Source organism: Zootoca vivipara, chromosome 2, assembly GCF_965207765.1.
Source record: "Zootoca vivipara chromosome 2, rZooViv2.hap1.1, whole genome shotgun sequence".
In the NCBI taxonomy this organism is placed as follows: domain Eukaryota; kingdom Metazoa; phylum Chordata; class Lepidosauria; order Squamata; family Lacertidae; genus Zootoca; species Zootoca vivipara.
Window position 1 is genome coordinate 59,257,885 of NC_142584.1, and position 25,966 is coordinate 59,283,850.

At 38.8% G+C, this 25,966-nt stretch overlaps 1 protein-coding gene across 2 annotated transcripts in view; it reads right to left on the reverse strand.

The window, feature by feature from the left end:
* RNF130 (ring finger protein 130) overlaps positions 1-25,966 on the reverse strand; it is a 38,344-nt gene that overhangs the window by 3,356 nt on the left and 9,022 nt on the right. The window contains exons 2-9 of one of the 2 annotated variants that reach the window (XM_035105641.3): positions 21,564-21,755; positions 18,194-18,444; positions 12,158-12,229; positions 9,996-10,078; positions 8,493-8,589; positions 7,678-7,882; positions 4,898-4,991; positions 2,501-2,683 (exon numbers count right to left, since the gene is read on the reverse strand). In XM_035105641.3, coding sequence (XP_034961532.1) covers positions 2,668-2,683; positions 4,898-4,991; positions 7,678-7,882; positions 8,493-8,589; positions 9,996-10,078; positions 12,158-12,229; positions 18,194-18,444; positions 21,564-21,755 — 1,010 coding nt within the window. In that variant the 3' untranslated portion in view covers positions 2,501-2,667. Of the gene's footprint in view, positions 1-2,500; positions 2,684-4,897; positions 4,992-7,677; positions 7,883-8,492; positions 8,590-9,995; positions 10,079-12,157; positions 12,230-18,193; positions 18,445-21,563; positions 21,756-25,966 lie in introns of those variants that run through there. The other variant, XM_035105643.3, reaches the window with a different exon arrangement.

The window sequence follows — 25,966 nt, forward strand, 5'->3', positions numbered from 1 at the left end:
ACTAAAAGCTGCTTTCTCAGCTGACGGCTTCCTGACAGCTACAAATTAAGCTACTATTTTAATATAGATGTTGGCTGCTTTCCCAAGTTCAAGAAGTACTTTTAAATCCCCAGCCCCAATATTTCTTAAAAAGCATCATAAAAAAAGGAACGCCAGCTCCTTTTTTGATAGCTAGAAATGCAAACTGGCTTATTTTAATTAAACACAGTACTAAATTCAAAAGTAGGTTAAACTTTGATTGAACAAAAACACAAAAGGTTCTGGCTTTGGCCAGCTTATGCCTTTTTGTCTGCCTGATTCAATAGTCAATCTCATTAAGTCTGACATTAGCTTTTGGCTGGAAATCAAGAGCCCAACAGCTCTACATTCACTAACAAGGCCGCTGTGGATTTTCTTTATAAAGAGCTGAATGATTCTTACTCTATGAGAAAAAAAGAAGAAGAATGTGCTGTGTTCAATGGCTTGGAAGTGCAAGCAAGCACTACTACTGAAAAAGCAGCAGGGACATGAGATTTGGTGTCATTGACCCGATTTGAAATGGAAGAGCTTGCTGTGGAAGCAATCCTATACACCATTCATTTCCAATCACAATAGCTGAACACACTTTCACATTAGTGTTCAGTTTTGATTCCCTAAGAGAACAATTTATGATGCAGAAGTAGCAGAGAAGGGACAATCAGGTAGTTTGCAAGGAATAAATTTTATTTAAATAAACTTCTTTTCCCATCTTTGATAAAGTTAAATTTAGAATTGTCAGGGGCAGTTCTGCCACACCCTGAAACTGAGGTCTCCCTGCAGGAGGAGCAGAAATTGCCCAGTTGATCCCGATGCAGCCAGTGATTCTAAAGGGCCACTGGATCTGTATATCCTTGCCCGAATTCCTGGCCTGTTCGCAATACCCACCCAATCCATTTTCTCCAATGCCACAGGAGAAGAGTCAAGAGAGAAAATAGTATGTATAAATGCATGTATACCTATACACATTATACACCTATTCCTTTATTGATACATCATGTTTTTGACAAACACTCCATTTAACCCCAACAACAATGAAAGCTATCTAACCAGACAATTTCTTCTTTTCCTGAATATTTTGTACAAACAGCAGAGAGCTGAGGTAATTTAGCTTGTTCAAGCTTAGATTTTGCAATAATTTATCTAAAAACAGACCACAATTGCCAGGCTTTATATGCAGAAGTATTAAGGAATGAAAAACGGAAGACAAAACCATGTCGATGCCATGTTGTTGAATCTTGTATGAGAATAAAAAAAATCAAAAAATGAAACAACACAAGCTAAATGTGTATGTAGCCATAAAACAGAATATATCCGATACTTAGTATTTCCAGTTGTAATCTCTGAACAAATTTGGAGTCATAATTATTTAAGTCCCAAATACGTATTGCAAGTGGAGTTTCACTTATGGAAAGGTGATTGCTCACCTCTTCTTTCCCACTACAACCCCCAAAAAGCTACCCTTGAGGACTGAGATACCTTCAGAGCATTATTGAGATACAATACAGTGAGGTGGAACAAGGGAGGATTAGGAGAAATCAAGCCCTCCTTCCTTTAGCAAAAACTACTTCCCATTTACGTTAGTGTTTCATGGAAATCCATAAAGTGAGTGCCATTTTCTAATTTATAGGTCAGCTTTGGCTTGTATACTAAGTTAAGCAAGTTCACAGAAGGAATGTTTGCTACCCTGACTTCTGAAAAGACTCTGTAGAACAGGCACCCACAAACTCGACCCTCCAGATATTTTGGGACTACAACTCCCATCATCCCTGACCACTGGTCCTGTTAGCTAGGGATGATGGGGGTTGTAGTTCCAAAACATCTGGAGGGCTGAGTTTGGGGATGACTGCTGTAGAAGATCAAAGGGCCCTCTTGAACAATATAAAATGGGGCATGCTGGGCTATTAGAGGAGGGAAAGAATGGGAAACTTTACTCCTAGATAAGTTAACTTATCTTAGGATCCGACCTCAATTTTAGGCAATTTGTCCTCTCTGCAGCAGCACCAGGCCTGCACTCTATCTCCAACATTTATCCGATGAAAATAGTGACATCCTATTCCATACCCTCCAACATTTATCTGATCAAAATAGGGACATCCTAAGGAAAAGCAGGACATTCCAGGATGAAATCAGAAACTGGAATGGCTTCTGCAAATCCAGGACTGTCCCTGGAAAATAGGGACACTTGGAGGGTCTGCATCTCGTTGTTTAAGAGGGCCTTCTTGACTTTTCAGAGCAGCTTTCTGGGGAAGAGCGGGCATGCTGGCAGAAGGAAGGGACCTGCTGGTAAAACTTTCCTCCTGCAAACTTCTGTGTTAACTTTTAGTTCACGGAATTAAGCCTTGAATTTACAGGAGAAGTATCAGATCAAAATCTGATTCACGTCCATACATTGAATACAACTAGGTAGAAAAATTCACTGGATGGGGTGTGTGTGTGTGGGCACTTTCCACTGACAAGTGTATAATAAAATTCAATCTCAGAATAATTTTTTATGATTGACCTTTTATTGAGTCTTTTGTAATACAAAGCTTCAGCATTAGCAAATTATGAAAATAGAATGTACAAAACATATGCTTGTGTTACATGATCAAGAAATGCTACATAAAAATAAGCTGCTCTCTCTCCAAAGCGAATAGTCAAAGTGTTTCTTCAATACCATTCAGTTCTGTGGGAAAGTAAAAGAGATTATCAGTAATATTTTATTGTTGCTGTTTAATGCACAAATGTTCAAAATAAATTATGAGCAGAATATTTTCCCCATCTACCAAGTAAAAACAACTTGCTAGTGCTTTCAGTCAATGGGAAGGAAGGCATACAGCTATTCCTTTTTCACAAGTGGCAAATCCATAGATATTACAGTTAAAATAGATGGTTCATAAAAATGGGAAATAAATTATGAATTCTAGCTACCACCTTGACCTCCACACCATGTCTAATTTATTTACTAATTTATTTATTTTTTCGGGGGGGGGGGGGGTGAAATAAAGAAAAATACTGTATGTGGACACAATATACAAATTTCCCTGGCTTCCTATTATACTGTGTCATGTCCAAAATACAATCTCTGCATCTCCTCCACCCAAAAGATCAGAGATAGGGCACTATAACATGTTCTATTTGGGATGCAACGTGGCAGAGAACAGAAAATGTGGGGAACTTGCACATCTTGTTCCAGCATGGCAAAGTAATGACTGAAAGTGGTTTTGGATATCTGTAGTATCTATTTGTGCAAGCATCATTTTTTACTTTTAGATACAAAAATCTAGGACGAACCTTCTAGTTTAATGCAGCTATTACCAGTAGGAAATATTGTGTGAAATCCCTAAAAAATATTGCAGTCTCTTTTCGGAAATATGAAAGCAGGCAACCAAAATGCTACATGAGTAGGTTGTAAGATTATTCCAGACCAGGGTGCTGGTGAACTAGTCAATTATTGTAAAATATGTAGCCTATAGACCTCATTCATATGGCAGTGTGTGAGAGCAAGCTCTGTGTTCATGCTGCTCACCACATGTAGCGAGAACCATAATTTATGAATGTACATTTGCTTGCAAATATATGTTTGCTGCATAATTTGTCCTCCTTACTTGCAGCAGACTGATCACAGGACAAGGAGCTACTAAGTACACATATGTTGGTGAACTCTTAGTTCACTCTAAATACTCGTCCTTAAGCTCTCTCCTATACTTCACTTCATGTAGGATGTACATCATTGTTGGATCTTTATCTCCCTGAGCAATCTTAGACCAGGCTATCTCAAGGATAGTTATGGTAGTTTCCATATAAACCTTTGAGATGTGCCTTGGAAGCCCTGCTCTCTCTGTGTGTCATTACCTCAGGCCATTAGGTTGGTGAACACAAGATTCAGTGGCTGTGTTTGCACAAATTCAGGCTTAATCTGTTTCATGCACTTGTACACAGCCCCTTTGCTTCAGCTTCACTTGTCTCTTCATGTGAGTAAGGAAACAAAGAATCTACTGTTGACCATAGCTTCTCTGGTTTGCAGGTAACAGGAAACTATGGTTAACTCTGGCTTCCTGATTTGTTTCCCAGCTTGCACAAAGAAATAAGTGAAGCAGGAGCAAAGAGGCTGTGCACAAATGCAGGAAACTCATGCACATCATACAACACAAGCCAGCACTTGCTTGGTGATGAGACTGTGCTGGAATCAGGAATTCAAGAGACGCTCCTCTAAACATAAGCTAAGAAGGTTTTCCTTTCAACAACTATTTAAAAACATACAGCACTAAGCCTTAACTTGATTCTTCATTGATTGCTGCTTTTAAATTTTTATCAGGAATTGTTTTTAAATTTGTGTTTTAGTGATTAAAATTATTTGTTCTATTGAATTTTTCATTGCAAGCTGCTCTTGGTTCTCTGGGAGCAGAAGAGAAATATTAAATAAAAAATAGCATCCTTACTACTCTCTGTGGCACTTCCCTTAAGCTTCCCTATTGGAACATACTTCCTGAATATAATTCCTATACAAATAAATAACATTCAGTTATCTAAATATGAACAGGCACTATCTAGGCTTGTTCACTCAAGTCCATATAGGCAATGATCCTTACAATTCTCCCTTAATGGTAGGCTTGCTAATATAAACTTAACCAAACAGGGAGTGCATTGCACACATATCCACACACAAAATGAATAAAAAGCAAGAGTGCCAGAATAGAAAGTAAATTTAAATGTTAATGCACATTCCCCTTTAAAAAATAAAAAAAATGTACCTTCCCTTTGGAAAACATATCCTCAGATGTTCTAACAATCTGATATTGCAACTTATCCCAAATCTCCTTCCTTTTAACTCTTCCATTCATTTCTTTACAATACTGCCATATGTGTAGGCACACTCACAATCTGAACATTTACTTACTCATTAGCATTTAAGCTAGCTGTGGCTTTGATGATCATGTAGCAAAGTGTAAGGGCACTCAGGAGGCCAAAGCTGGCAATAATAAACCATTCTTCTGTTGACAAAGGAAAGGGAGGAAATCACTCGTGGAAGGCTTATGTCAAATCGATGGCAACTGCCCTCAAAGATCAGAAGCAGAAGACAATAATTCTACTCATGAGGGGCACCAGGAAGTGAAGCTCCAGAGGAAAGCAGAAGGCAAAGAAGGTACTAAATGGAGGAGGCCAGCAAACAAGGTTATGGGGAGAAGTGAGAAAAATAGGAATGATACAATAATATTGATCACAGAGTCCAGACATTAATGATAAATGATTAAAGTAAAATGCAAAATAAGGAAAGCATAAGCAATTTTTTTACCTGCAGTTAAGGAATAAGACTACTTCCAAATGAGACCTGTATTAAAACAAATATGACAGCACACACAGAGACCCTGTATCATCTCTTCCACTCCTTTATCCGCAAAAAAGTCCTCTAGCACTTTTAAAAGGTAGAATTCAGCAGGGATTCAATAATAATGCAAAATGAAGTACCAGTATAATTTTAGTCTAAAAATATCACACAAAAGTACATCTTAATTTTTTTAAAAAGAATGTATTTTTTGGACATCATTTCTAATGGTGCATTCTTTGATTTTAATTTTGTGGCATAGGAATGTGTGCAATGTACACAAACTAAAATAAATCAGAAAAGTTTTCAGATGACTGTGCTTGAAATGTTGCATGAATTTCTTCTCCTTTATCATGGTCTCCATTTTAAATGACTAGAAAAGCAACAGGACTCAAGCCAAGTTAATATGCTTGTTTTTGAAGGTGGATGTATAGCTGTACATGTGTATTTCTTGCAACCAGCAGTATTTGTACACTGAGATTTAACCTATGTTAAATGCACAGTTATGTGGATATGAATATTAAGTAAGTCTTTCCGGTCAATGAAAAGAGTTGTCAATCAATTCTTAGACATGTTCTGGGCCTGCAAGCAATAATCAAAACCAACAACAATAGGCTGGGTACATTACCACTGCTCATTCTCAAGATGGTCAAAGTCACTATAAGATATATATCCCACTTTTAGATTATAGAACCAGGACTGTAGAAAGTATTCAATAGTAAGTCTCAATTTTCAGGAGGGATATTTTACTGACAAATGAAATTCTTCACACATAGCAATATGATAACACAGCAAACCCAACTTCTGTGGGAATATAACAAAGCAAAACCTGCCAGCACCAATTCCATGCCTGAAGTTTTTAAACAAATGTGTGGGAGGTATGGGGAATGTTAGGGGCAAAACCAACTCTTTTGTCAAAATTGGCAGTCTCCCATACTACAGAGTGCTAGTATATGTCACATTGGCCCAAATATTTCTCTTAGTTACTGGTCAAATAATATGCAAATGCTTCTGCTCAGGTGTTTTCACATATCTCCAGGTTCCACCAATTCATTTATAGTGTATGAAAGACATTTAGTTAGTAAAACTTCACATAACCATCAAGTCTGCAAATACAGTGGTACCTCGGGTTAAGAACTTAATTCGTTCCGGGGGTGCATTCTTAGCCTGAAACTGTTCTTAACCCGAGCTACCACTTTAGCTAATGGGGCCTCCTGCTGCCGCCGCCGCCGCACAGTTTCTGTTCTCATCCTGAAGCAAAGTTCTTAACCCGAGGTACTATTTCTGTAACCTGAAGCATCTGTAACCTGAGGTACCACTGTAGAGGACCTAAAGAAACTTTCATCCTTATTTGTTGGAGTGCATACTGCATTTTCCCCATAAAATAGTTTTACCTGTCTCTTAGACAGCAGACCCATGCAGGGCAGGGCGGGGCAGGGCAATCAGATACACTTGCCCTGGGCCTCAGAGCACTAAGCTGGTCAGGGGCCCCAGCCAGGGACCGACTGCTTTTTTATTTGAGTTTATTCTAACAAGACTTCCACCCCAGGCCTCAGACAAGTTCTGCACAGGCCTGCTAGGCAGAAAGAAAGAAAAACCATGTGTTGCTACTGATCATGAGGCAGACCAAACAATGCTTAGCACCAGGAAATATGAAAGTTCCACCCTTGAGGAGTTGCAGCTGAATGGAACAAAGTAAGGACTACACCGCTTCTCTGGGGCTTAGACTGTGCAAAAGAAGCAGAAGTAAAATTCTTATCTATATATCCAGTAAGGGTTCTTTAGCTTTTAGGACCTGGTACCGGTACTATGTCTTCTTTTTTGCCTAAATCATACTCCAAACAGCTAGTTCAACACAGATCACTGTTCCAGAGTTCATTTAATGCAAGGTTGTGTTCACAGATAGATTGTTGATTTGGCATATGTGATTTTCATAAACAATTGACATATGTGATTTTCTGATGGCACTCAAACTATAAACTGTTTGAAGACTGCATCAAGCCCAAAAATAATGATAAAAAGATGGCAAATATAATTGGACCAATCTAGATCCAGTCATGATGATTTGCAAACATAATTCACTGACAGAGAAAATTGTTAAAATACTTAACCATCTTAACTGTTAGCCATTTAAATAATTGACTTGTATAATCTATTTTCTTACTTGGGAATTAATTTTGAAAAAGATTTTGCTAAAGCTATTTCCAAGTTCATTGTCTTGATGTTCAATATGAGTCTTTTTCACTGTCACTTAGAACTAACAGAAAACTTTCATGCATGTTATAGTAATAGAGCATAAATCTGAAAGCAACATGAAACCTACAATGCTCAAATTAAAACCAAACTTCACTTACTAGTTACAGCAATATTGATCTCTCCTGTCCTTGGAGTCAGCTCCCCATCCTGTGGAAACTGTGATATTCCAGAAGTACGCAGGGGCTCAAGAGTGAGTGAGGTGTCACTGGTAAGGTCACCAAGAACTGATCTCCTGTTGCCTAGTTGGCCTCTGGTGAGCCTTTCCATGTCAAAGGCCATATTGTCAGCACATGGCACATTTGTCTGAAAACACAGCATTGGCAAGTTAATATATTTCCTTTTTGTAAGCTTCTGGCAAAATCATAAACACTTCAGAGATATTGTAAAATGTCTGCAGAAGGCTATCTGAGGGATGCACAAGCATCCAATAGTGACTAATGATGAAATGTAATTCACAGGAAGAAGCAGTTACTGCTGAGCAGCAACCAGTGGGACAGGGACTGTCAGCAGTCAGCCATACATCCAAATCAAAGGATTCAGTAATCCCATCATAAATTGTTCTGATGATAAATTGCATGAAGAGACAATTCCAAAAGTAATAGTGAGAGGCAAATATACTTGAGAGGGTATAGTTGGTAGGTCCAAACACAATATACTAATGGGAAGGCAGACACCCAGGGCTTGCACAATGCTGACACCAATCACTCTGTGCCTCTATTGAAATCCTTTTGCACCCAGTACCAAGGATGCTTCCAATATTTAGAATTGGAACAGCATTGCAATTTCATGCAAGAAAGGAAGAATGGCTAGTACCCTGGAATTCTGGTCCTCTCGTAAGTGACTTTACTGATTTATGAACATTTTGGAAAGGAAAGCTCTACATTCCTCATTGTTTAAATAAGACTTGACTCACCACAATTCCCAGAGCCTTCAAAATGTTCAGTTTACACATAGGACAAGTGCAGTGTTCACTGAGCCATGGATCCACACAGGTTTTGTGGAAAACATGTCTGAAAACAGAGCAGCAAAACAAATGCTAGTTGCAAAACTATTAATAACACCAGACATACTGGAGAGATCATAATAAGAACAATTATTAGGAATTTTGAACAATTTATTTTGGAAATTCTAATAAATTGGCAATCATCCTTTAGTTGGGTTTAATATACAACTCCTTAATAGGAAAGCTACATTTAAATCTTCTGAGAATGTATGGATTGCATATTTCACTTATAACTTCTGCTTGTGTTACATTTTTGTACAGAACATACCAATTTCAGGGGTTTTAAGTAACAGTCACACACATACCAAAACGTCATTTAGTTCCTCTTCCATTTTAGTGTGTGTGCATATAACAAGGAACATGGAAACTGAACTGGGTTATTTATGCCGTTCAATGCCCATTCCTTTGCTATATATTAAGATGACCACTCAAAAGATTCAGATAAAGACAGGAGGACACAGGACAGAAGGAAGAATAAAAAACTTCATGTGCATTTGTTAAAACATTTTATAGAACAACTGCATGATGTCAAATCCTTGAAAGTTTTGATATACTAAAAAAGTATATAGATCAGAAAAATAATACTTAAATAATTATGAAGGGAAGAAGTCAGGTAGTTTTATAAACTAAATACAGTAATACCAAATGGACTTAATAAGGGAAGTGAATGGATGTCAGATTTGTAATAATCTGAGATCCAACTTCATTGTAATTATTTAACATGTTGTGCCACTGTTAATTTCATGATGTATTAATATTCAAATGCACTAAATACATTTTAGTCTAAGTCTTTACAGATTCTAGCATTTCTTATGTGCTCTGTAGTGAAAAAGAAAGCCCCTTTCCTTCTCACATAGATACCACATACATTCCCATTGCTTCTGTCTCCTGCTTCCCAAAATAAAATGCCTTTCTGGCCAATAAAAGAAGTGGTGGCCACCACCCTACCTCTCCCTTTCCAGGCCACTGCGCAAACTAGTTCAAACATCCTCCATAGCGCTTTCAAGATTTCCTTCAAAGAGGAGGGGTTGCCTTCACAACCAATTAGAGTAGAAGGGGGTGGGCCTTCCCAGCTACAGGAAGTACTCTGCAATATGAAGGCCACACACAGGTCCCATCTTCATTCAGATATCAGTTTGAGCACCTTGGGAGTCACCAATAAAATTCTTCATGGGTACCATGATTGTCTTATTTGACTACCACCACATCTATTCTTCTAATTGACAAACCACTTTCTTTTCAGGCTATACTAAGCATCTTTCACCACCCAGGCCTTTTTGCATAGTTCTCTCACACTATTCTAGGAAATTGTATGCACACAAAATTGCAAAAAATTAATACACAAGTTCTAATGCGTTGAGTGAAGCCAAGAGTGACAAAAAGGATAATGGACTTAAGAAATTAGTGGCTTACTTGCATGGAAGAATGCGGACAACATCATTCTGCTTGTAACTTTCAATGCAAACAGCACAATGATCGAAGTCTGGATCCGTTTCCTAAAATGAACAAAGTGAATATTCAACCAATCTCTAGAGCAGACAGTCACAGAAAAACAAGGGTGAAAGTCATCTGAGCTGGAGGACTTAAAAACATGCTTACAAAGTGTGTGTTTCATATGTTTTACACCTCAATGTCAACAAGTAGGTCATGACATTTGGATCAAACTAGAGACCAGCAGTTAGAATACGGCAGGGGTGGCCAACTCCCAAGAGACTGCGATCTACTCACAGTTAAAAACTGGCAGTGATCTACCCCCCTTTTTGGGTTCAGGTCAAAGTAGTTGAGCTTTTTTTAGGGAGGAGGAGGGGCTTAGGTCAAAGTTTTTGAGTGTTATTTTTAGGGAGGAGGAAAGTGCCGTTTTGATGGACTGCAGAGCGAAAATATTGAGCTTTTTTTAGGGGAGCCATAATTGTTGAGCTTCTTTGGGGGGAGCCAGTGAACTACCAGTGATCTACTACAGACGTCCAGTGATCTACTAGTAAATCACGATCTACCTATTGGACGTGCCAGGAATACGGGGCTGAATATCTGTGTAATTTCTTCTGCTCCTTCCAATGGGGGAAAAGGGGTGACAGCTCAGGAGTAGAGCACCTGCTCTGAATGTAGATGATCCCATGTTAAATCCCTGGCATCTTCATTTACAGGACCAGGTGATGGGATAGACCTCTGTCTGAGCCCCTGGAGAGCCACTGCTAACCTTGAGCTAGCAGACCACTGGTCTGACTTGGCATAATGAAATTTCCTACATTCTTACGCATTGCCAAATATAGTAACAGGTGAATTATATCCTGTAGTAAGACACGTGACCTGGTTTTGTGCCGAGACATGTTGGAAGTATGGTGGTACCATTCACATAACAAAAACTAACACAGAGATATCAACATTTTCAAATGTAGAGGGTCCATGGTTTGGGGTTTGAGAAACAGGAGTTCTGCAGTACTTAGCTAATTGGGAACCACTGTTCTAGAAGATTAGAGGGGACCCTCCCACCCTTTCTCATTTTTCCTCATGGTATTATACTCTTCCCTTTTCTACATATATACCGATGAAAATGAAAAACTGCTATATGGGTAAGGTGCTGTTATTCAGCTTCCTAAGCATCAACACTTTTACCTGTATAGGGTTTAATGTTTTACTCTGTTTTTATATATGCTGGAAGCCACCCAGAGTGGCTGGGGCAACTCAGTCAGATGGGTGGGGTACAAACAAAAAAACATTATCTACATCAGGGATGTCCAACCGGTCGACCGTAATCGACAGGTAAGATCCCTGGATGTTCACGGGCGATCACTGGATCCCTATCAATAATAGAATAATAGAATCATAGAGTTGGAAGAGACCACAAGGGCCATCCAGTCCAACCCCCTGCCAAGCAGGAAACACCATCAAAGCATTCTTGACATATGGCTGTCAAGCCTCTGCTTAAAGTCTCTGCCCCCCACCGCCCTTGCGCCCTCCCTCTTTCTTTGTTTTTGTTGACGAGTTTTGACACGGAAGTAGGCATTTTCATTGTGTCCACTTGTTATCGTTGTTGTTGTTGTAGGTGAGCGCCCCCCTAAAAAAACCCTCAACAACTTTGCCCCCCTCTAAAAACTTTGGTCTCTCCCTCCACTGATAATGGGTAGATCACTGCCAGTTTTTCTTATACTGGGAGTAGATTGCAGTCTCTTGGGTGTTGGACATGCCTGATCTACATCATGCAACATCTTGCAAGGAACATTAAATGCAAAACCTCAGCTCACGATGCTTGGAGGTAAAGAGTTTGATCTCTTATGTAGGCCTTGATTGCATCCCAAAGTATAGCTGCTGAAATGCCAGGAATATTATTACGTTTTTAAAAAGTCCCAATTCTTCCTTGCATTACCATACTTCTTGATTTTTTTACACAATAAACCATTTAATTTCAAGCGTCATTGTCTTTCTTGAATTTAATAAAGTGCTAAATATACATATGTAAGCACACTCCACAAACCAAAAGGATTGGGATAAATTGAGGGGAAAACAGACTTGCACAGATAAGCATTAATACTGTTCTCCAGAAAAATGTGACTAACATTTCATTTGTGTGACTATACCTTATCCCCTTTCTTCACTGTTCTTGTTGTCAATTTACCAACAGCTTTTTTTGCTGCATCTCCAAGACGACGCTGAATAAAACACAGAGAGAGTTATTAGATGTTAGAAAAACTGTGCTTCTTCCTCTTAAATCTCCTTTGGTTATATACTAAAATGGTGATTACAGCTTGTTCACTATACTCTGAAGAGTACCAGGTGCACAGTTCACGTTACTTTCAAAACTAAAGTCTCTTTGGGCCATAAACATCATTTTATGGGAATCCCTTTTAGTTGCAAGCAAGAACGTCTATGCTTAAAGTGCAGATTCACCTTCAACAATATTATCCAAGGCAATTGAGAATGGCCAGCCGCCAAGTGATTCAATAGATTTCTGAGACAGGTCACTTTGAATAGAACAAGCTCACATTTCCTTGCTTCAGTAACCAGGACTCCCAACAGGAGGATTAGGTTTATACAGTGAGGATCAAGCAATGTGTTAGCGTTTTTGCTCTTTAAGCTACTGTAATTATGTTGTTATTTAGAAGAGTATGCCATTACAGAGATGTTTCCTGATATCATCTTGTAGCTATTCTGGAAACATCTGAAACCAGAAATCTCCGAAAGGGAGTTTTTTTTTTAATTTCTCAAGTTTGTCAATAATATGTAAGGAGAGATTCAATTTTGTGTTAATCTCTGCTAGATGTATTTCTTTGCTTTATAGTGGGATGGATCCTGAGTGCCCTTTCAGCAAACAGAAAGGCACCTTCCATCTATGGAAAGGCTCCAGATACAATGAAGCTACCTACTAGAATGGGGAGGGGGACTTGCACCAATTTCCCCTCCCCCCTTCAGCCCTTTGCACCATCTCCCATTCTGTTCCAAAGGGTGCCTAAACCCTCTAGATCAGCTTTTTAGGGGGCACAAGGGAAGGAGGAATCAGCAATCAAAAGAACCATATTTCAAAGTAACATATGGAAAGGGTCAAATAAGAGGCCATTCCAGTGTTTGCATTCAACTGGAAGCTTAGGATGATGAAATGGAGAAGGAACAAGTGGACCATTCAGAACATATTCATTCATTGTGCTAAATACTTTGGCCTGCTTCTGTTTGTTTGTGCCTCTGGGTGTCTCCTACATTATCCAAGTATGTATACAGTATTTTATTTTTCTCATTGTCCATCAAATATGAGAAAAATAGGAAGCTCATCGGCATGGTATAGTTACATAGGCTATAAAGAGAAAAGCTAAAAGGTCCCAAAATCAAGCGTTTTCAGTATACTTCCACTCCTAAACATTGTCATACAATGTACAAGTTTCAACACATTAAAATCCAGCCAGCCCCTTCATAAGCCAATTGCAGGTCTCCTGCAACAAAAAGCTAAGTAAGACTGCCCTTTGTATGCTTCAATCAATACAGCAAACAAGCCAAACAGTCTCTTACTAATCCAATATTATATGGATGGTACTGTGAAGTGAAGAGAACCATTTACACTCCAACTCATTTTAATGCAAAGTTGCTTACAAAATTAGAAGTACACTAAAGGAAACAGAACAGCTGAAAGCCCAATTTAAAATAGTAAAACCAAAAGATCAACAGCAGTAGAACCTGCCCCAGTGGTAAACATCACAGGTATCATTTGAAAAGGTTTTATATATTTCAGTCAGTCTCATAATGGGATAATGGTCATCCCAAAATGGCAAAGAGAAGTATCATTTATTAATTTCCATTGTTTCCCCTAACCTAAGACATTATAAAATTTCAAAGCTGGCTGTTTTAACTACATATTTGGTTCAATAATGACCAAAAAGTTCAATAGTTCTGCTCACTCAAGGCAGCAATGTAGAATATATACTTTGCCAACTACTAGCTGTGAGTACAGACCAAGCCCAGTCTATTGCTAAATGCTTTCTTTGATTTCAGAATACATGTGAGTTGTAAAATGCATTATTGGCATATCAAAGCAAGCTTCATGATATTTAACCTTTTTCAGAAGCAGTAGTTTACTACCAAACTATTGTGTGAAGTCAGCAACAGACTTAAAATGCACAGTTATCCTATCACTTAGCAGCTGTTCCCCCCTATATAAAATAGCTAAGCTTTTCCAATTGTGCTCTAGCTGTTGCTACCTCTTCATAAAATTTTAATAAGACAAGCCTTTTAAACCACATAAAAGTTTTATCAAGTTTCTCCTGGCCTTTGTAAAATTCTGAAGGAAAAAGGTCTAAAGACTTTTACTTAAAGAGCAACTGTTCAGGTGTGGATTTTTAAAATCCAGAAATAGCTAATGTACAGGATTGCTACTTTGTCCAATCAGTTGCCTATCTGTTATGCTTCTCAACTGTCAAAAGTCTGGAATACAAAAGTAATGAAACAACATAAACTCACAGGTTATGAAGCAGAACAGAAAGTATCTCAGAACCTCCTCTTCTATGGGTGTTTCAAGTAGAACAGGGCAAAGTGACTATGCTTATCTGATAAAAGCTTCATTGATATAATTTCAACTCAAAGAAAATTTAAATATTATTGAAGCACAGTCGTACCTTTGATCCCAAACGCCGTGCGAGTCGAACGTTTTGGCTCCCTAACGCCGCAAACCCAGAAGTGAGTGTTCTGGTTTGCGAAGGTTCTTTGGAACCCGAACGTCTGATGCGGCTTCCGACTGGCTGCAGGAGCTTCTGGAAGCCACGTCTTGGTTTCCGAACATTTTGGAAGTAGAACAGACCTCCAGAATGGATTCTGTTCGACTTCCGAGGTATGACTGTACAGAGCATGGGTTGGCAAACTAAGGCCCGGGGGCCAGATCCGGCCCAATTGCTTTCTGGATCCAGCCCGTGGAATCACTGTGTGGATCAGCATGGGAATTCTGATCGTTTGGGCTGCGCCATTCCTCCCCCCACTGTGGTGATGGTGCCTCCTCCCTCTCTCCTCCTGGCCTCTCCCCGCCCTGCCTAGAGGAGGGAGGGGCCTGGGCTTTGTTGAGCCGCGGTTGGCTGAGTGCCATTTTAAGCAGCCCCTCTCTGGAGCCAGCCCTTTTGCGCCACTCATCATCCCTCCGCTGCTGCCAGCCCCTGCCGCTCGCAAGGCACAGGTAAGCAGCCACTGGGGCTCATCCGGTGCTGTGGAGAAGGGAGGGGAGAGTCAGTAGGGGGGATACCCCCAAATATAGACTGACCTGCCTAACGACAAATAATTACAATTACAACAAATAAAGGCTTGACATATCTTGCTTTGCATGTCATGCATCTATCTCATATATTGTTTTCACCTTTTAAGTTGCTTTACTGTTTTCACTTTTTAAGTTGCATTACTGAAATAAATGCACTTTTCAACGATATTCTAATTTTCCGAGTTTCACCTGTATATATAGCTTATTCCAAGCTGAGATATACTTTACACACACCCAATCTTCTCCCCATCGTGTGCATCCTACCAACAGGACCCTGCAGTCATCTCTCTGTTCTTCCCTGAACCCACAGAAACTGCTGGGTTCAGTGAAATTTTACTCAGAGTATACATACTGAAATGGACCTGGCTTAGTCATGTTCATTAATTTCAATGGGTCTACTCTGGGTAAAACTTAATTGACTACTACCCTGTTGGGAATGGTAGCTATTTGCTATATCTTCTCCTTTCTTAGTATTTAGAAGAAATGCCTATATGGCTAGAACAGAGCACAGCTTTTAAGTCGTTTGGACTAGTGAATGTTTGAGAGGAACAAACAATAGAGTTGCATAACAGTTAAAAATTATTAGTTTTGCATACCATCATGATTCTTTGAATTTATGCTCCTCTGACTGAAGTTAAATATTAAACTAAAATTGCATATTCATATTCATTTTGTTTTTCCATGAAATTATTATTTTCACATACTGTTCCTTATTTCCCCAATATGTATAATTTGCTGTTGATTTCTTTTGGATATTATTAAGCTTGTAACTTTCATAAGCTGAAATGTATTCACTGGCCTTCTGCTGATGTATTTAAAACCAATATTTTGAAACAATGTCTGGCTTCTCAGGTCCTGTTTGGGCACTACCCTTTTGTTCTACTGGGGCAAATGAGATGTTAAAATGATGTTCTTAAAGACCTCATTTCAGAATCCAGGCTGAGAAAAATCTTTGCCCTGCCTGGCAATAGGAAACAGTGAGCTACCATTCAATCAAAAAAAATTCTTCTTTTCCATAGCTCTGTAGACCTTGTTTTCAGAACCCCCAAATAAAGGCACACCTATATTCCCCCAATGCAATTTACCTACAAACTTAAAGATGAATGAGAAACACTGAGTAGTTACACACACACCATAAACAAGCAATCACTCAACAATTTATATTAGAACAGAATATTGTTAATAATTGTTGGCAATTTACAATGCTCCCAACTGGAGGAAAATGTCTGCATTTCAACTTCCAAATGGTTTATAGTATATTACACTGGAATTAATTCCTAACAAATGACACACTACATTTCAGAAAGATGTTTAAGGTCTAGTCTTCCATTACTTAAGACTCTCAGACATGTGAAGATTGTCCACATTTTTTAAAAAACAGCACATTATGGGAGTAGTGTTTCTAGGACTAAGGTGAAAATATTATTATTTTGTAAACTGCTTTGAGCTTGATTTTTTGTGGAAAGTGGCATACAAATAAAATGAATGAAATGAAAATGAAGGTTACAAACAGCAGCAGTTTAGTTATGTCTTATTTATTTTATTTATATACCATCCTCAATAGATCTAAGGGCAGTTCACAGAATACAGTAGGAAAACAAGTAAATGATAATAATTTTAAAAACCCAGCAAAACAAGAACACACCCTTTCCTACAGACACACTTAAAAGGCTATAGAATATTGATAAGCCAAAGTCCTGGTTGAAGAGGAATGTTGCTCAAGAGATTTCTGGAATCTAGAGGAAACTTACATAGCTTAGCTTACAAACTAAAACTAGAGGTAGTGATTATGTTCACCAACAGAGAGAGCAAAGTAATTCTTGAAGGCTGCCCTCAGTGATATTAGAACCAAGCAACTTAGTTTGGCTAACCCCAACACTGTAACGTAATTCTCATTAACTGAACCCCAACTGCCTGGGATAACACTTATGACCATTCCCAGTGATACCTGGGTGTCATAACCTGGGACCCAGGTGAATGTCATGACCTAGGGCAGATGTCAAGACCCTCAAGTCAGCACAGCACAGCATGCACCTATGCTCAAATCCTCTGTCACTATGCTTACACAACTGACCACAGCCTGCTAAGTGCTGAGTCTGCATAAACAGGTTCTCACAGGCACAACCACAACTTGTTGCCAAGCTACCGTATATGGAGATAAGAGCATATTTTGAACACACATAAAGATATCCAGTTAGGATAGTTAAACTTTTGCCATAATTGCATATTTTTCTGAAATGCTATAAAAGCTCTGTGAATCCTTCATTTGAGCGCCCAGTTTCTTTTGGGAGTTATCCAACCAGGTCTCTATTCACACTGCAGCATGCAATAAATCTGAACTCTTTCCAAGCGCGGCACAGTATTTGTGTTCTTTTGGCGGGAAGAATCTGCATTTTTATTTGTAGGTACCTCCTTTTTAGGTAACACCAGAATACTTCATTTAAAAAAAAAGAAAACAAAAAGTAACAGATCAGGAAAGTAGTTCAAAACAAGTTGAACATTCACCTAAGTTTAAGGGTTTTACATGAAATATTCCCTTTCTCCCCTACTCCAGAAAGTATTACTTTTGTCTTAAAAATAAAAATGGGTCAACATTTTGTGCAGGCCCATTTATATTCCCTTTAATACTGTATAATTTCATATGATAAAGACCTTCTGCAAAATACAGAAATATATTTTTTATCACAATATGGAACAGCTCACATGTTGCATGTATTAACTTTACAATTTAATTACAAGGGAAAATTAATATCCCACCCTTCCATTGTAGTCATAGCACTCAGGATGGTGTATAGTAGTTAAAGGCAGTTACAAAAAACATTTAATAAAAATCTACCTACATAAACGAAAAACCCCACACATTTGATATGAAGAATCAATAGATAGTTACCTGGTTCCGATCACGTGCACTTGTATATCTGATCTTCTGGATGAAGTAAAATATTAACCATGCTGAAGAAATTATCATCAAAACTATGAATGATATTGATACAAAGACAAGAGAACCACGGCTAAAGTTTTTGTTTGGATAGCGAGTTCCAACTGCTATTGCAATAATGACAGACATATTTTTCTCCAAGTAATTCAGAATCTCCTTAACCTTCAATTCTGTGATCATGACAGTGACAATGTCTCCAGTTCCTATCAAAAGAATAAGCAGAAGAAAACAATGAATCAACATCTGACATAACATGTATGTTTATTAAGAAGCAAATCATTTGGCTGTACATATACATTTAAACAAGCAGGTCTATCAAAAAGCTGATCCCCAATTGTAAAAAACAATATGAGATTAGCAGCCTCAAATTTTAGAAAATTAAGAAAGCAACATTATTTTACAAGCACTTTTTTATATGCACATCTCTTAACCAGCATCTGTTCACAATGATTTAATTTCAAAAAACACACATATGAACTATTCATGCTGATATCTACCAAGTATAAAGCAGTGAGACAAAAAAGCACCTATTTCCTCCTAAATATAGCAGTTTAGTTCTGAGGCTAAAGGAAGCTCAAAAACATTGAAAAGAATTGGCCAAGCTATACCTTCACCCATGAGTAAATGAAAAAATCACATTCCTTCTTGAGTGACCTAGAAGGTAATCAATGCTCCACTGGGCCAAGTATACAGGACAATATCCAACTAAGCAACTGAGTCATACTCAGAGTTAATCTTATGAAATTAATGGTCAACAATTTTCTGCTGATATAAATGAGTCAACTCCAAACATAACCAACATTGGATATAATACACAATCACTAGCTAGCTAAAGATTTAGTGACGGTTTTTGGTTTTCACTCAATCCAAGAAACAGAACTGAAAGTCCCAGAGTAAAATTCAATGAAACCATCCAGCAGCAATAAATAAAATGCAATTTTAATGGTAGAGCTTATTGGGCAAATTGAGCAAGAAAACTTAAAATAATGTTGTGTATATATATCTCCTGTGTACAGCATATCTCTGCCTAACAGATACTGGGTGAAAACAATGGACAACTCTGCCACACTGATTGTGAGCTATAAGAGCATTTTGTTTGATTACTGCTAGAGACAGAATGCTGTACTCAAACAATTGGTCTGTCACAGTTCTCTTGCTGCTCATCTACTCTAATCTTAATTTTTTAACAATTGCCACAAATAACCTAGCAACTATATTTTTCTCCCTTACACAAATCCAGGTAACATTAATTTAGAAGGCAACCATGGGAACTAATAAGTATTTTATACCTTTCTTTGATGCTTTAATGTAGCATTCAGGGACTATGAACTTGAATATAATGCATCTGGTCACAGGTCCACCTAGCCAGTAATGTCTATTTTATGCATTCATGCTTTTTGAGAAGCCCACAATTGGTGTTCAGGTACATGCTGGCTCTGAATCTGAAGGTTTGCCCAGAGCTAAAAACATATCACCAGAAACAAATAGCCTACTTGAATGTTGTCCATTACTGGACGCCAAGTATTCTATATTTTATTGCATTTTGCAGTGGAAAAGCTTCTAGCATTTATTGCTTACTTGACTACCCCTATTACATTAAGGCAGCTTAGCTGATCAGACAGTGAGGGGCAAACAAGCAGGTTTAGAAAGAAGCAGGCCAGGGCTGAAGGTTACAGCAAATCCAATGGCTACCTCAATACCAGCTCCCAGGGAACAACAGGAGAGAACTACTGACTTTGTGGGATTAAACATGTACAGACTAAATTATCGCCATAGAAATGCCATTACAAGCACAACATCCCAAAATATATACAGTAAATGGTTCTTGTATTGTACTCACAATCTAGTACCGTAACTATTTAACACATGGAATTATTAAATTATGATACAGTACATTCAGTATCATTAACAATGGAATACCTATAAAAGTATCTCTTTCAACATGAGGTCTTTTCATGTAAGAATAACTTCTAATTCTGAGGAGGGGGAGACTCTGACAAATTTTAACTTTGGTTGTTGCTGAACAAAAGTCCTACTCATTTAGTGATGTGCTTCCTCCAGTTTGCAAGCTCAACCTGTGTAAATATGCTTCCACAAAATCTCAATCAAGTTTCTGTATCACAAACACATCATCAACCCAAGGAAAGTGATTTTTATATTGAAAATGTGTTAAGTAGTTATACAATTGTGAATGCAAGCATTGTTTATGCGTATTAGTAAGTGTAAATGTGTTTGTGATGCAATTTCTGCTGGTGGGCTTTCCAGAGGCATCTGGTTGGCTACTAAAGGAAACAGGATGATGGATTAGTAATCTTATCACAGCTCATCTTATATTCTTAGAGATAAATAGGGTCCTAGGAACAGGTAACTGAAACGGGAAAGTAGAAAAGGAGAAGAATTATAAAAGCTAAGCTGGAAAAGATAATGTATAAAGATGAGAGGCACATGGCTAGGAGCACAAAAGTATGGAAAGCTGAAATTCAACTATTGATATGAAATACATAGCTAAATCTTTGGCTGCAGTCTTTATTTTAATATAAAAGTGCATATAAAAGTACTTGCTTCCTTGATCATTGGAGTGTGTTTGCACTGAAGATGACAGGGCTGTATTCTGTAAAAACAGTGTTATTTACAACAGCGTTCCTGGGTTTAAGTTCAGCCAATATGGTTTCATGTGGGGTATAACTAAAAATTAGATTAAAGTGTATGCAACTAATACTTGGCTGAGCAAGATTTCCAACATTATTAACCTATGTCTATGAAGTATGCAACTGAAGATTTCCCTTTGTCAGAGAAATAGTATACCTATTATAGTTCAACAGCGCAATACAGGCTCCAAGTCTTGCATTTTCAGATACTCTGCTAATGGAAAGCTGTCATAAAGGGTTTCTATAGATCATGTGTCTTTTGTAGAATGTTTGAGCACAGTTAATGCAATCATGCAAATATGCATTGGAAGGGATTGTTGCACAAACCATACTCCATATACTTATCCTTCTTCCCATCTAGTTTCTGTTACAGACTTTAAGCACATTGTTTTCTTCTCTATCACAAATAAAGTAGACATGACAATATGCTGTGGTCATGCAGCTAGTGGAGACTGCAAGTCTCAGCACTTTTCCCAGCACTTTTATAAATCAAAGAATGAATGACCAACTTCCACGCTTGATAATCACAAAAAAGACAAAATGCTGTTAACTATCCACCATGATGTATCTGAACATATCTAAAAACAAATCACAAATACTTTTAAAAGTCTTACAACATAAGGGAAATAAGGAAAAAATGAGGAGAAAGGAATATCTGATATCTTAGCCTTTACCTGGATGAGTCATGGTGACAGGCTCCTCACTTGACATATTATTGTAAATTACCACAGCTGAAGCATTATGTAAAGCTGCCCGTAATATTTTTTGTTTAAAGGTGCAATTTCCTCGCTGCAGTAGGGCAACCCACTGCTTGTTTGTAGGAACTGGAAACCGAGTTCGTGGATCACAGCCTAAACGATCTGAAACTAAAAAAAGGAAAGAGATGCCAGTTAAAGTTCGTTGATAAAAATATCTTAAAAAGCAGATCACTGGCTAAAATTATTCTCTAGTCATGAGACCAGAACTATTTGCAGAACCCAAAGCAATGTTTAAGCTAAATAATAATTTGCAAGTGTTAACCATATTTGATCATTATGATCATTACATTTAAAGATTTTTTTAGTTCCAGAATACCTACTAGTGAATATTTTCAATATCTGGTCAGAGGAATGGCAAAACGTTAGGATAAATTTGTTCATGTACTACTGTCATCTTGAGTTGCACAAAATTTATGTATATATTTAGAATCACAGAACTGCAGATTTGAAAGCAACTCAAAAGGTCATCCTGTCCAACCCCTGCCCGGAATGTCAGAATCACAGATGGCCATCCAACCTCTATTTAAAAATCTCTAATAGCTTAGTACTCCAATTGCTTGGTATAGGGACGCAGGTGGTGCTGTGGTCTAAACCACTGAGCCTAGGGCTTGCCAATTGGAAGGTTGGCGGTTCGAATCCCCGTGACGGGCTGAGCTCCCGTTGCTCGGTCCCAGCTCCTGCCAACCTAGCAGTTCAAAAGCACATCAACATGCAAGTAGATAAATAGGTACCGCTCCGGCGGAAAGGTAAACGGCGTTTCTGTGCGCTGCTCTGGTTTCGCCAGAAGCGTCTTAGTCATGCTGGCCGCATGACCCAGAAAAACTGTCTGTGGACAAACGTCAGCTCCCTCAGCTAGTAAAGCGAGATGAGCGCCGCAACCCCAGAGTCGTTTGCAACTGGACTTAACTGTCAGGGGTCCTTTTACCTTTCATCAATTGCTTGGTACTTGGGAGACAGTCCTATTGTAAAAGCTAGCTTATAAACTAAGAATATACAGTATAGAGGACAGAGCAAAAAAAGACTTTTATTTGCTATAGTTTGGTATGATTTTATTAACTATGTCAATGATTAGAGGGATGGTATCCGCAATATACAAACTACTACTCCAAAACCCCACGAAATCTCTAGACGCAATAAAAAAACAATGGGAAGATGACATAGGATATGAGATTGACCCCACTCAATAGACCAGAATGTGGTCTAAACCCCACTTTAAATCCATATCAGTGAAAAGAAAAGAACTCACTCTGAAACTCACCTACAGGTGGTAGCTAACGCCAAGAAAATTAGCACTAATACACCCAGGAACCTCACCAAAATGCTGGAGAGGGTGCACCTCCACAGGCACATATCTCCATATGGAGTGAGTGCCCCAAAATCCAACTATTCTGGACAACATCCATACGAGAAATAAGTAAAATAACCAAAGAAGTACTAGAAATCACCCCAGAATTGGCCCTACTAAACATCTTCCAAGACAATAATGCCCACTTACACCACAAAGAACTCACAACCCACCTACTTTCAGCAGCCAGAAACATCATAACCAGACACTGGAGAGACCTATCAGGAGTAAGCATGGACAAATGGTACCAGATAGTATGGGAAACAGCCTTACTGGAAAAATTAACTACTGGGTAATAAGCTGAAACTGACATGGGGACAAATAGGAGAAGACACCTTCACCCCAGTATGGATCCCCTTTATCCACAGCCCAACAAGGTAATGACAAAAATTCACCAACAGCATACAAATCAATATGGCTAACCTAATCCAAAACACCCACCGACCCCACTCACACATGAAAAACACATGAAAAGACCATCACAGCCAACCACAAATGAACAATCACACCCTAGGCCAGGGGTGTCAAACTCAAATTCATCGGGGGCCGCATCAGCAGTTTGGTCACCCTCAAAGGGCCGGTTGTATCTGTAGGACTATGTGTCCACTCTTTATTATCATAAATTATTGTCACTGCATTCAATTATTACTGTTTTTTGTAATAATGTAAGTAATAACTAGCTCTGAAAGCAGAAACATAGTCAGAATAATGGCAAGTAGATATTCAAATGTACAATTATTGTACAATTTATTGAAAAATGATTTTTGGTAACTGCACTGGGTGGTGGAGGCTCGCTAGGGTTTCATGCAGGACCTTTGCAGAGCTACTAGTACCTGGAGATGCTGGGGTCCTTCTGCATGCAGGACAGATGTTCTGCCAGTGAGCCACCACCCTTCACCAAAGGGACTGGCTGAGGTTGACTCACTGAAGCTGCTCTCCTGGTTCCAGGGTTTAAGGGCCAGAAGTATAAAGCAGCATCCTATGTTTCTGAGGAGAGGGAGAGGGAGGGGAGGGGAGGGGAGGAAGGAAGGAAAGAGGGGAGAGAAAGAAGAGTAGGAAATAAGGAAGAGAATAAAGAAGGAAAGAAAAAGAAAAAGGGAGAGAAGACGGAAAGGGAGAAAGAAGGAAGGAAGTAGAGGGAAAGAAAGAATAAGAATGAGGGAGAGGAAGAAAGTTGGGAAGGACGGAAGGAAGGAAGGAAGGAAGGAAGGAAGGAAGGAAGGAAGGAAGGAAGGTAGGTAGAAAGAAAGAAAGAAAGAAAGAAAGAAAGAAAGAAAGAAAGAAAGAAAGAAAGAAAGAAAGAAAGAAAAGAGGGAGCAGGAGGGAGAGAGGAAGGAAAGAGGTGAGAGAAAGAAGAGTAGGAAAGAAGGAATAAAGAAGGAAAGAAAAAGAAAGAGGGAGAGAAGACAGAGATAAAGAAGGAAGGAAGGAGAGGGAAAGAAAGAATAAGAACGAGAGAGAGGAAGAAAGAAAGGGAAGGGGGGGGTCGCCGCCTTGATTCAGCGCCAGAAAAGAGCGCGAAGGGACCCAGGGGCAAAAAGCATTTCCCCGGCCCCAGCTGTTTGTCGCGCTTTGTTGGCACGGCGCTTCAGCAGCAAGGTCCCACTGCTGGGTCCTGCTGGCTGGGGCGCTCGGCGGGCCACATGACGAGGTCTGGCGGGCCGGATTTGGCCCCCGGGCCTTGTGTTTGACACCAGTGCCCTAGGCCAACCCCAACCTCTCTCATCACCAAAGTAACACAAGCAAACAACAGAGAACCTGCACAAGCAACGCTGACAACAAACCCTACATATATTAAGTAAAATAGAAACATTGTCATCCCACCCACCTTCCCTCCCTGTCCACCTCTTTCCCCCTTTTTCTTCCCAATGTCTCAACAAATGAAACAGATTTGTAAAAATGATACATGGAAAAAATACAAGAGACATTGCACATAGTTTTTTTTAGTAATGATTTCTTGATTTACAAAAGTATGTCAATGATTTAAAAAACATGAGAAAGATCCCCCCCCAAAAAAATGTATACAACTTGATATGGCTAATTCAGCAAGATGTAATGGTCAATCTTTATGGTAGCTTTGAATCAGTACAATGTCCAATTGTGCCCCTACATGTATCAGAAAGGCAAACAGGCTGGCAATCTCTGTCCTCTTCATAGCTTCTCATAGAATCTTCCAATATTTACTGGAACTAAGGGATACTACCATACACCTTCAGTGCCAGACTCATCAATCAGCATTGTAAAGGACACAGACAACCATGTCAGCAAGTTTAATTGTCAATAGTTGTCCATTATCATCTGTCATCTATGATCAGTTATTTAGAATCCATTTCTAATGTATATTTTTCCCAAGCTGAGGACTCTGAATATATATGCTGGAAAGTCTCCATGGCATAATGAAAAGCAATTTAAGAGTAATTTCAAGCTTATACAAATCACTTATTTAAAAATATGTGATCTGAAGTCATTTATGTCATTTCACAATCGTACAAAAGGTCACTATATAAAATGTTTTCGCTTTTCAATAAAGTGCCAAATTCCATCAGCCTTGTCTATTTCAAATTGAAAACCACCCTCCACCTTAGCTCACTCAGAATGGATTCTTAACTTCTTGGGTGCAGCAAATTTGCTATGCTTTCCAGTTTTTCAAAGATTTTCAAAGATCATTTGGATCATTTAGAGCTAAGCCACTTAAACTTAATATTCCCTCTGATCTAACACTGCATGCAAAACTGCTATCTAAGGTCTTGTCTTTCAAGTTGGTTAATTCTTTTTTATTCAGTAGTGGTGTTCAATGCCTACAGCACAGGTGATGCTATAATACCCAAATACTCAACAAGTTGCTGTAATGCTCCAATACTCAACAAGTAGTGGATTATTTGGAGAAACTGGTCTGTCCCACAAAACATGCAGAAAATAGGATTTCACCATCCTATTAAGTATCCTTCCTGGTCCTTCCAAGAGCTTGCAATGA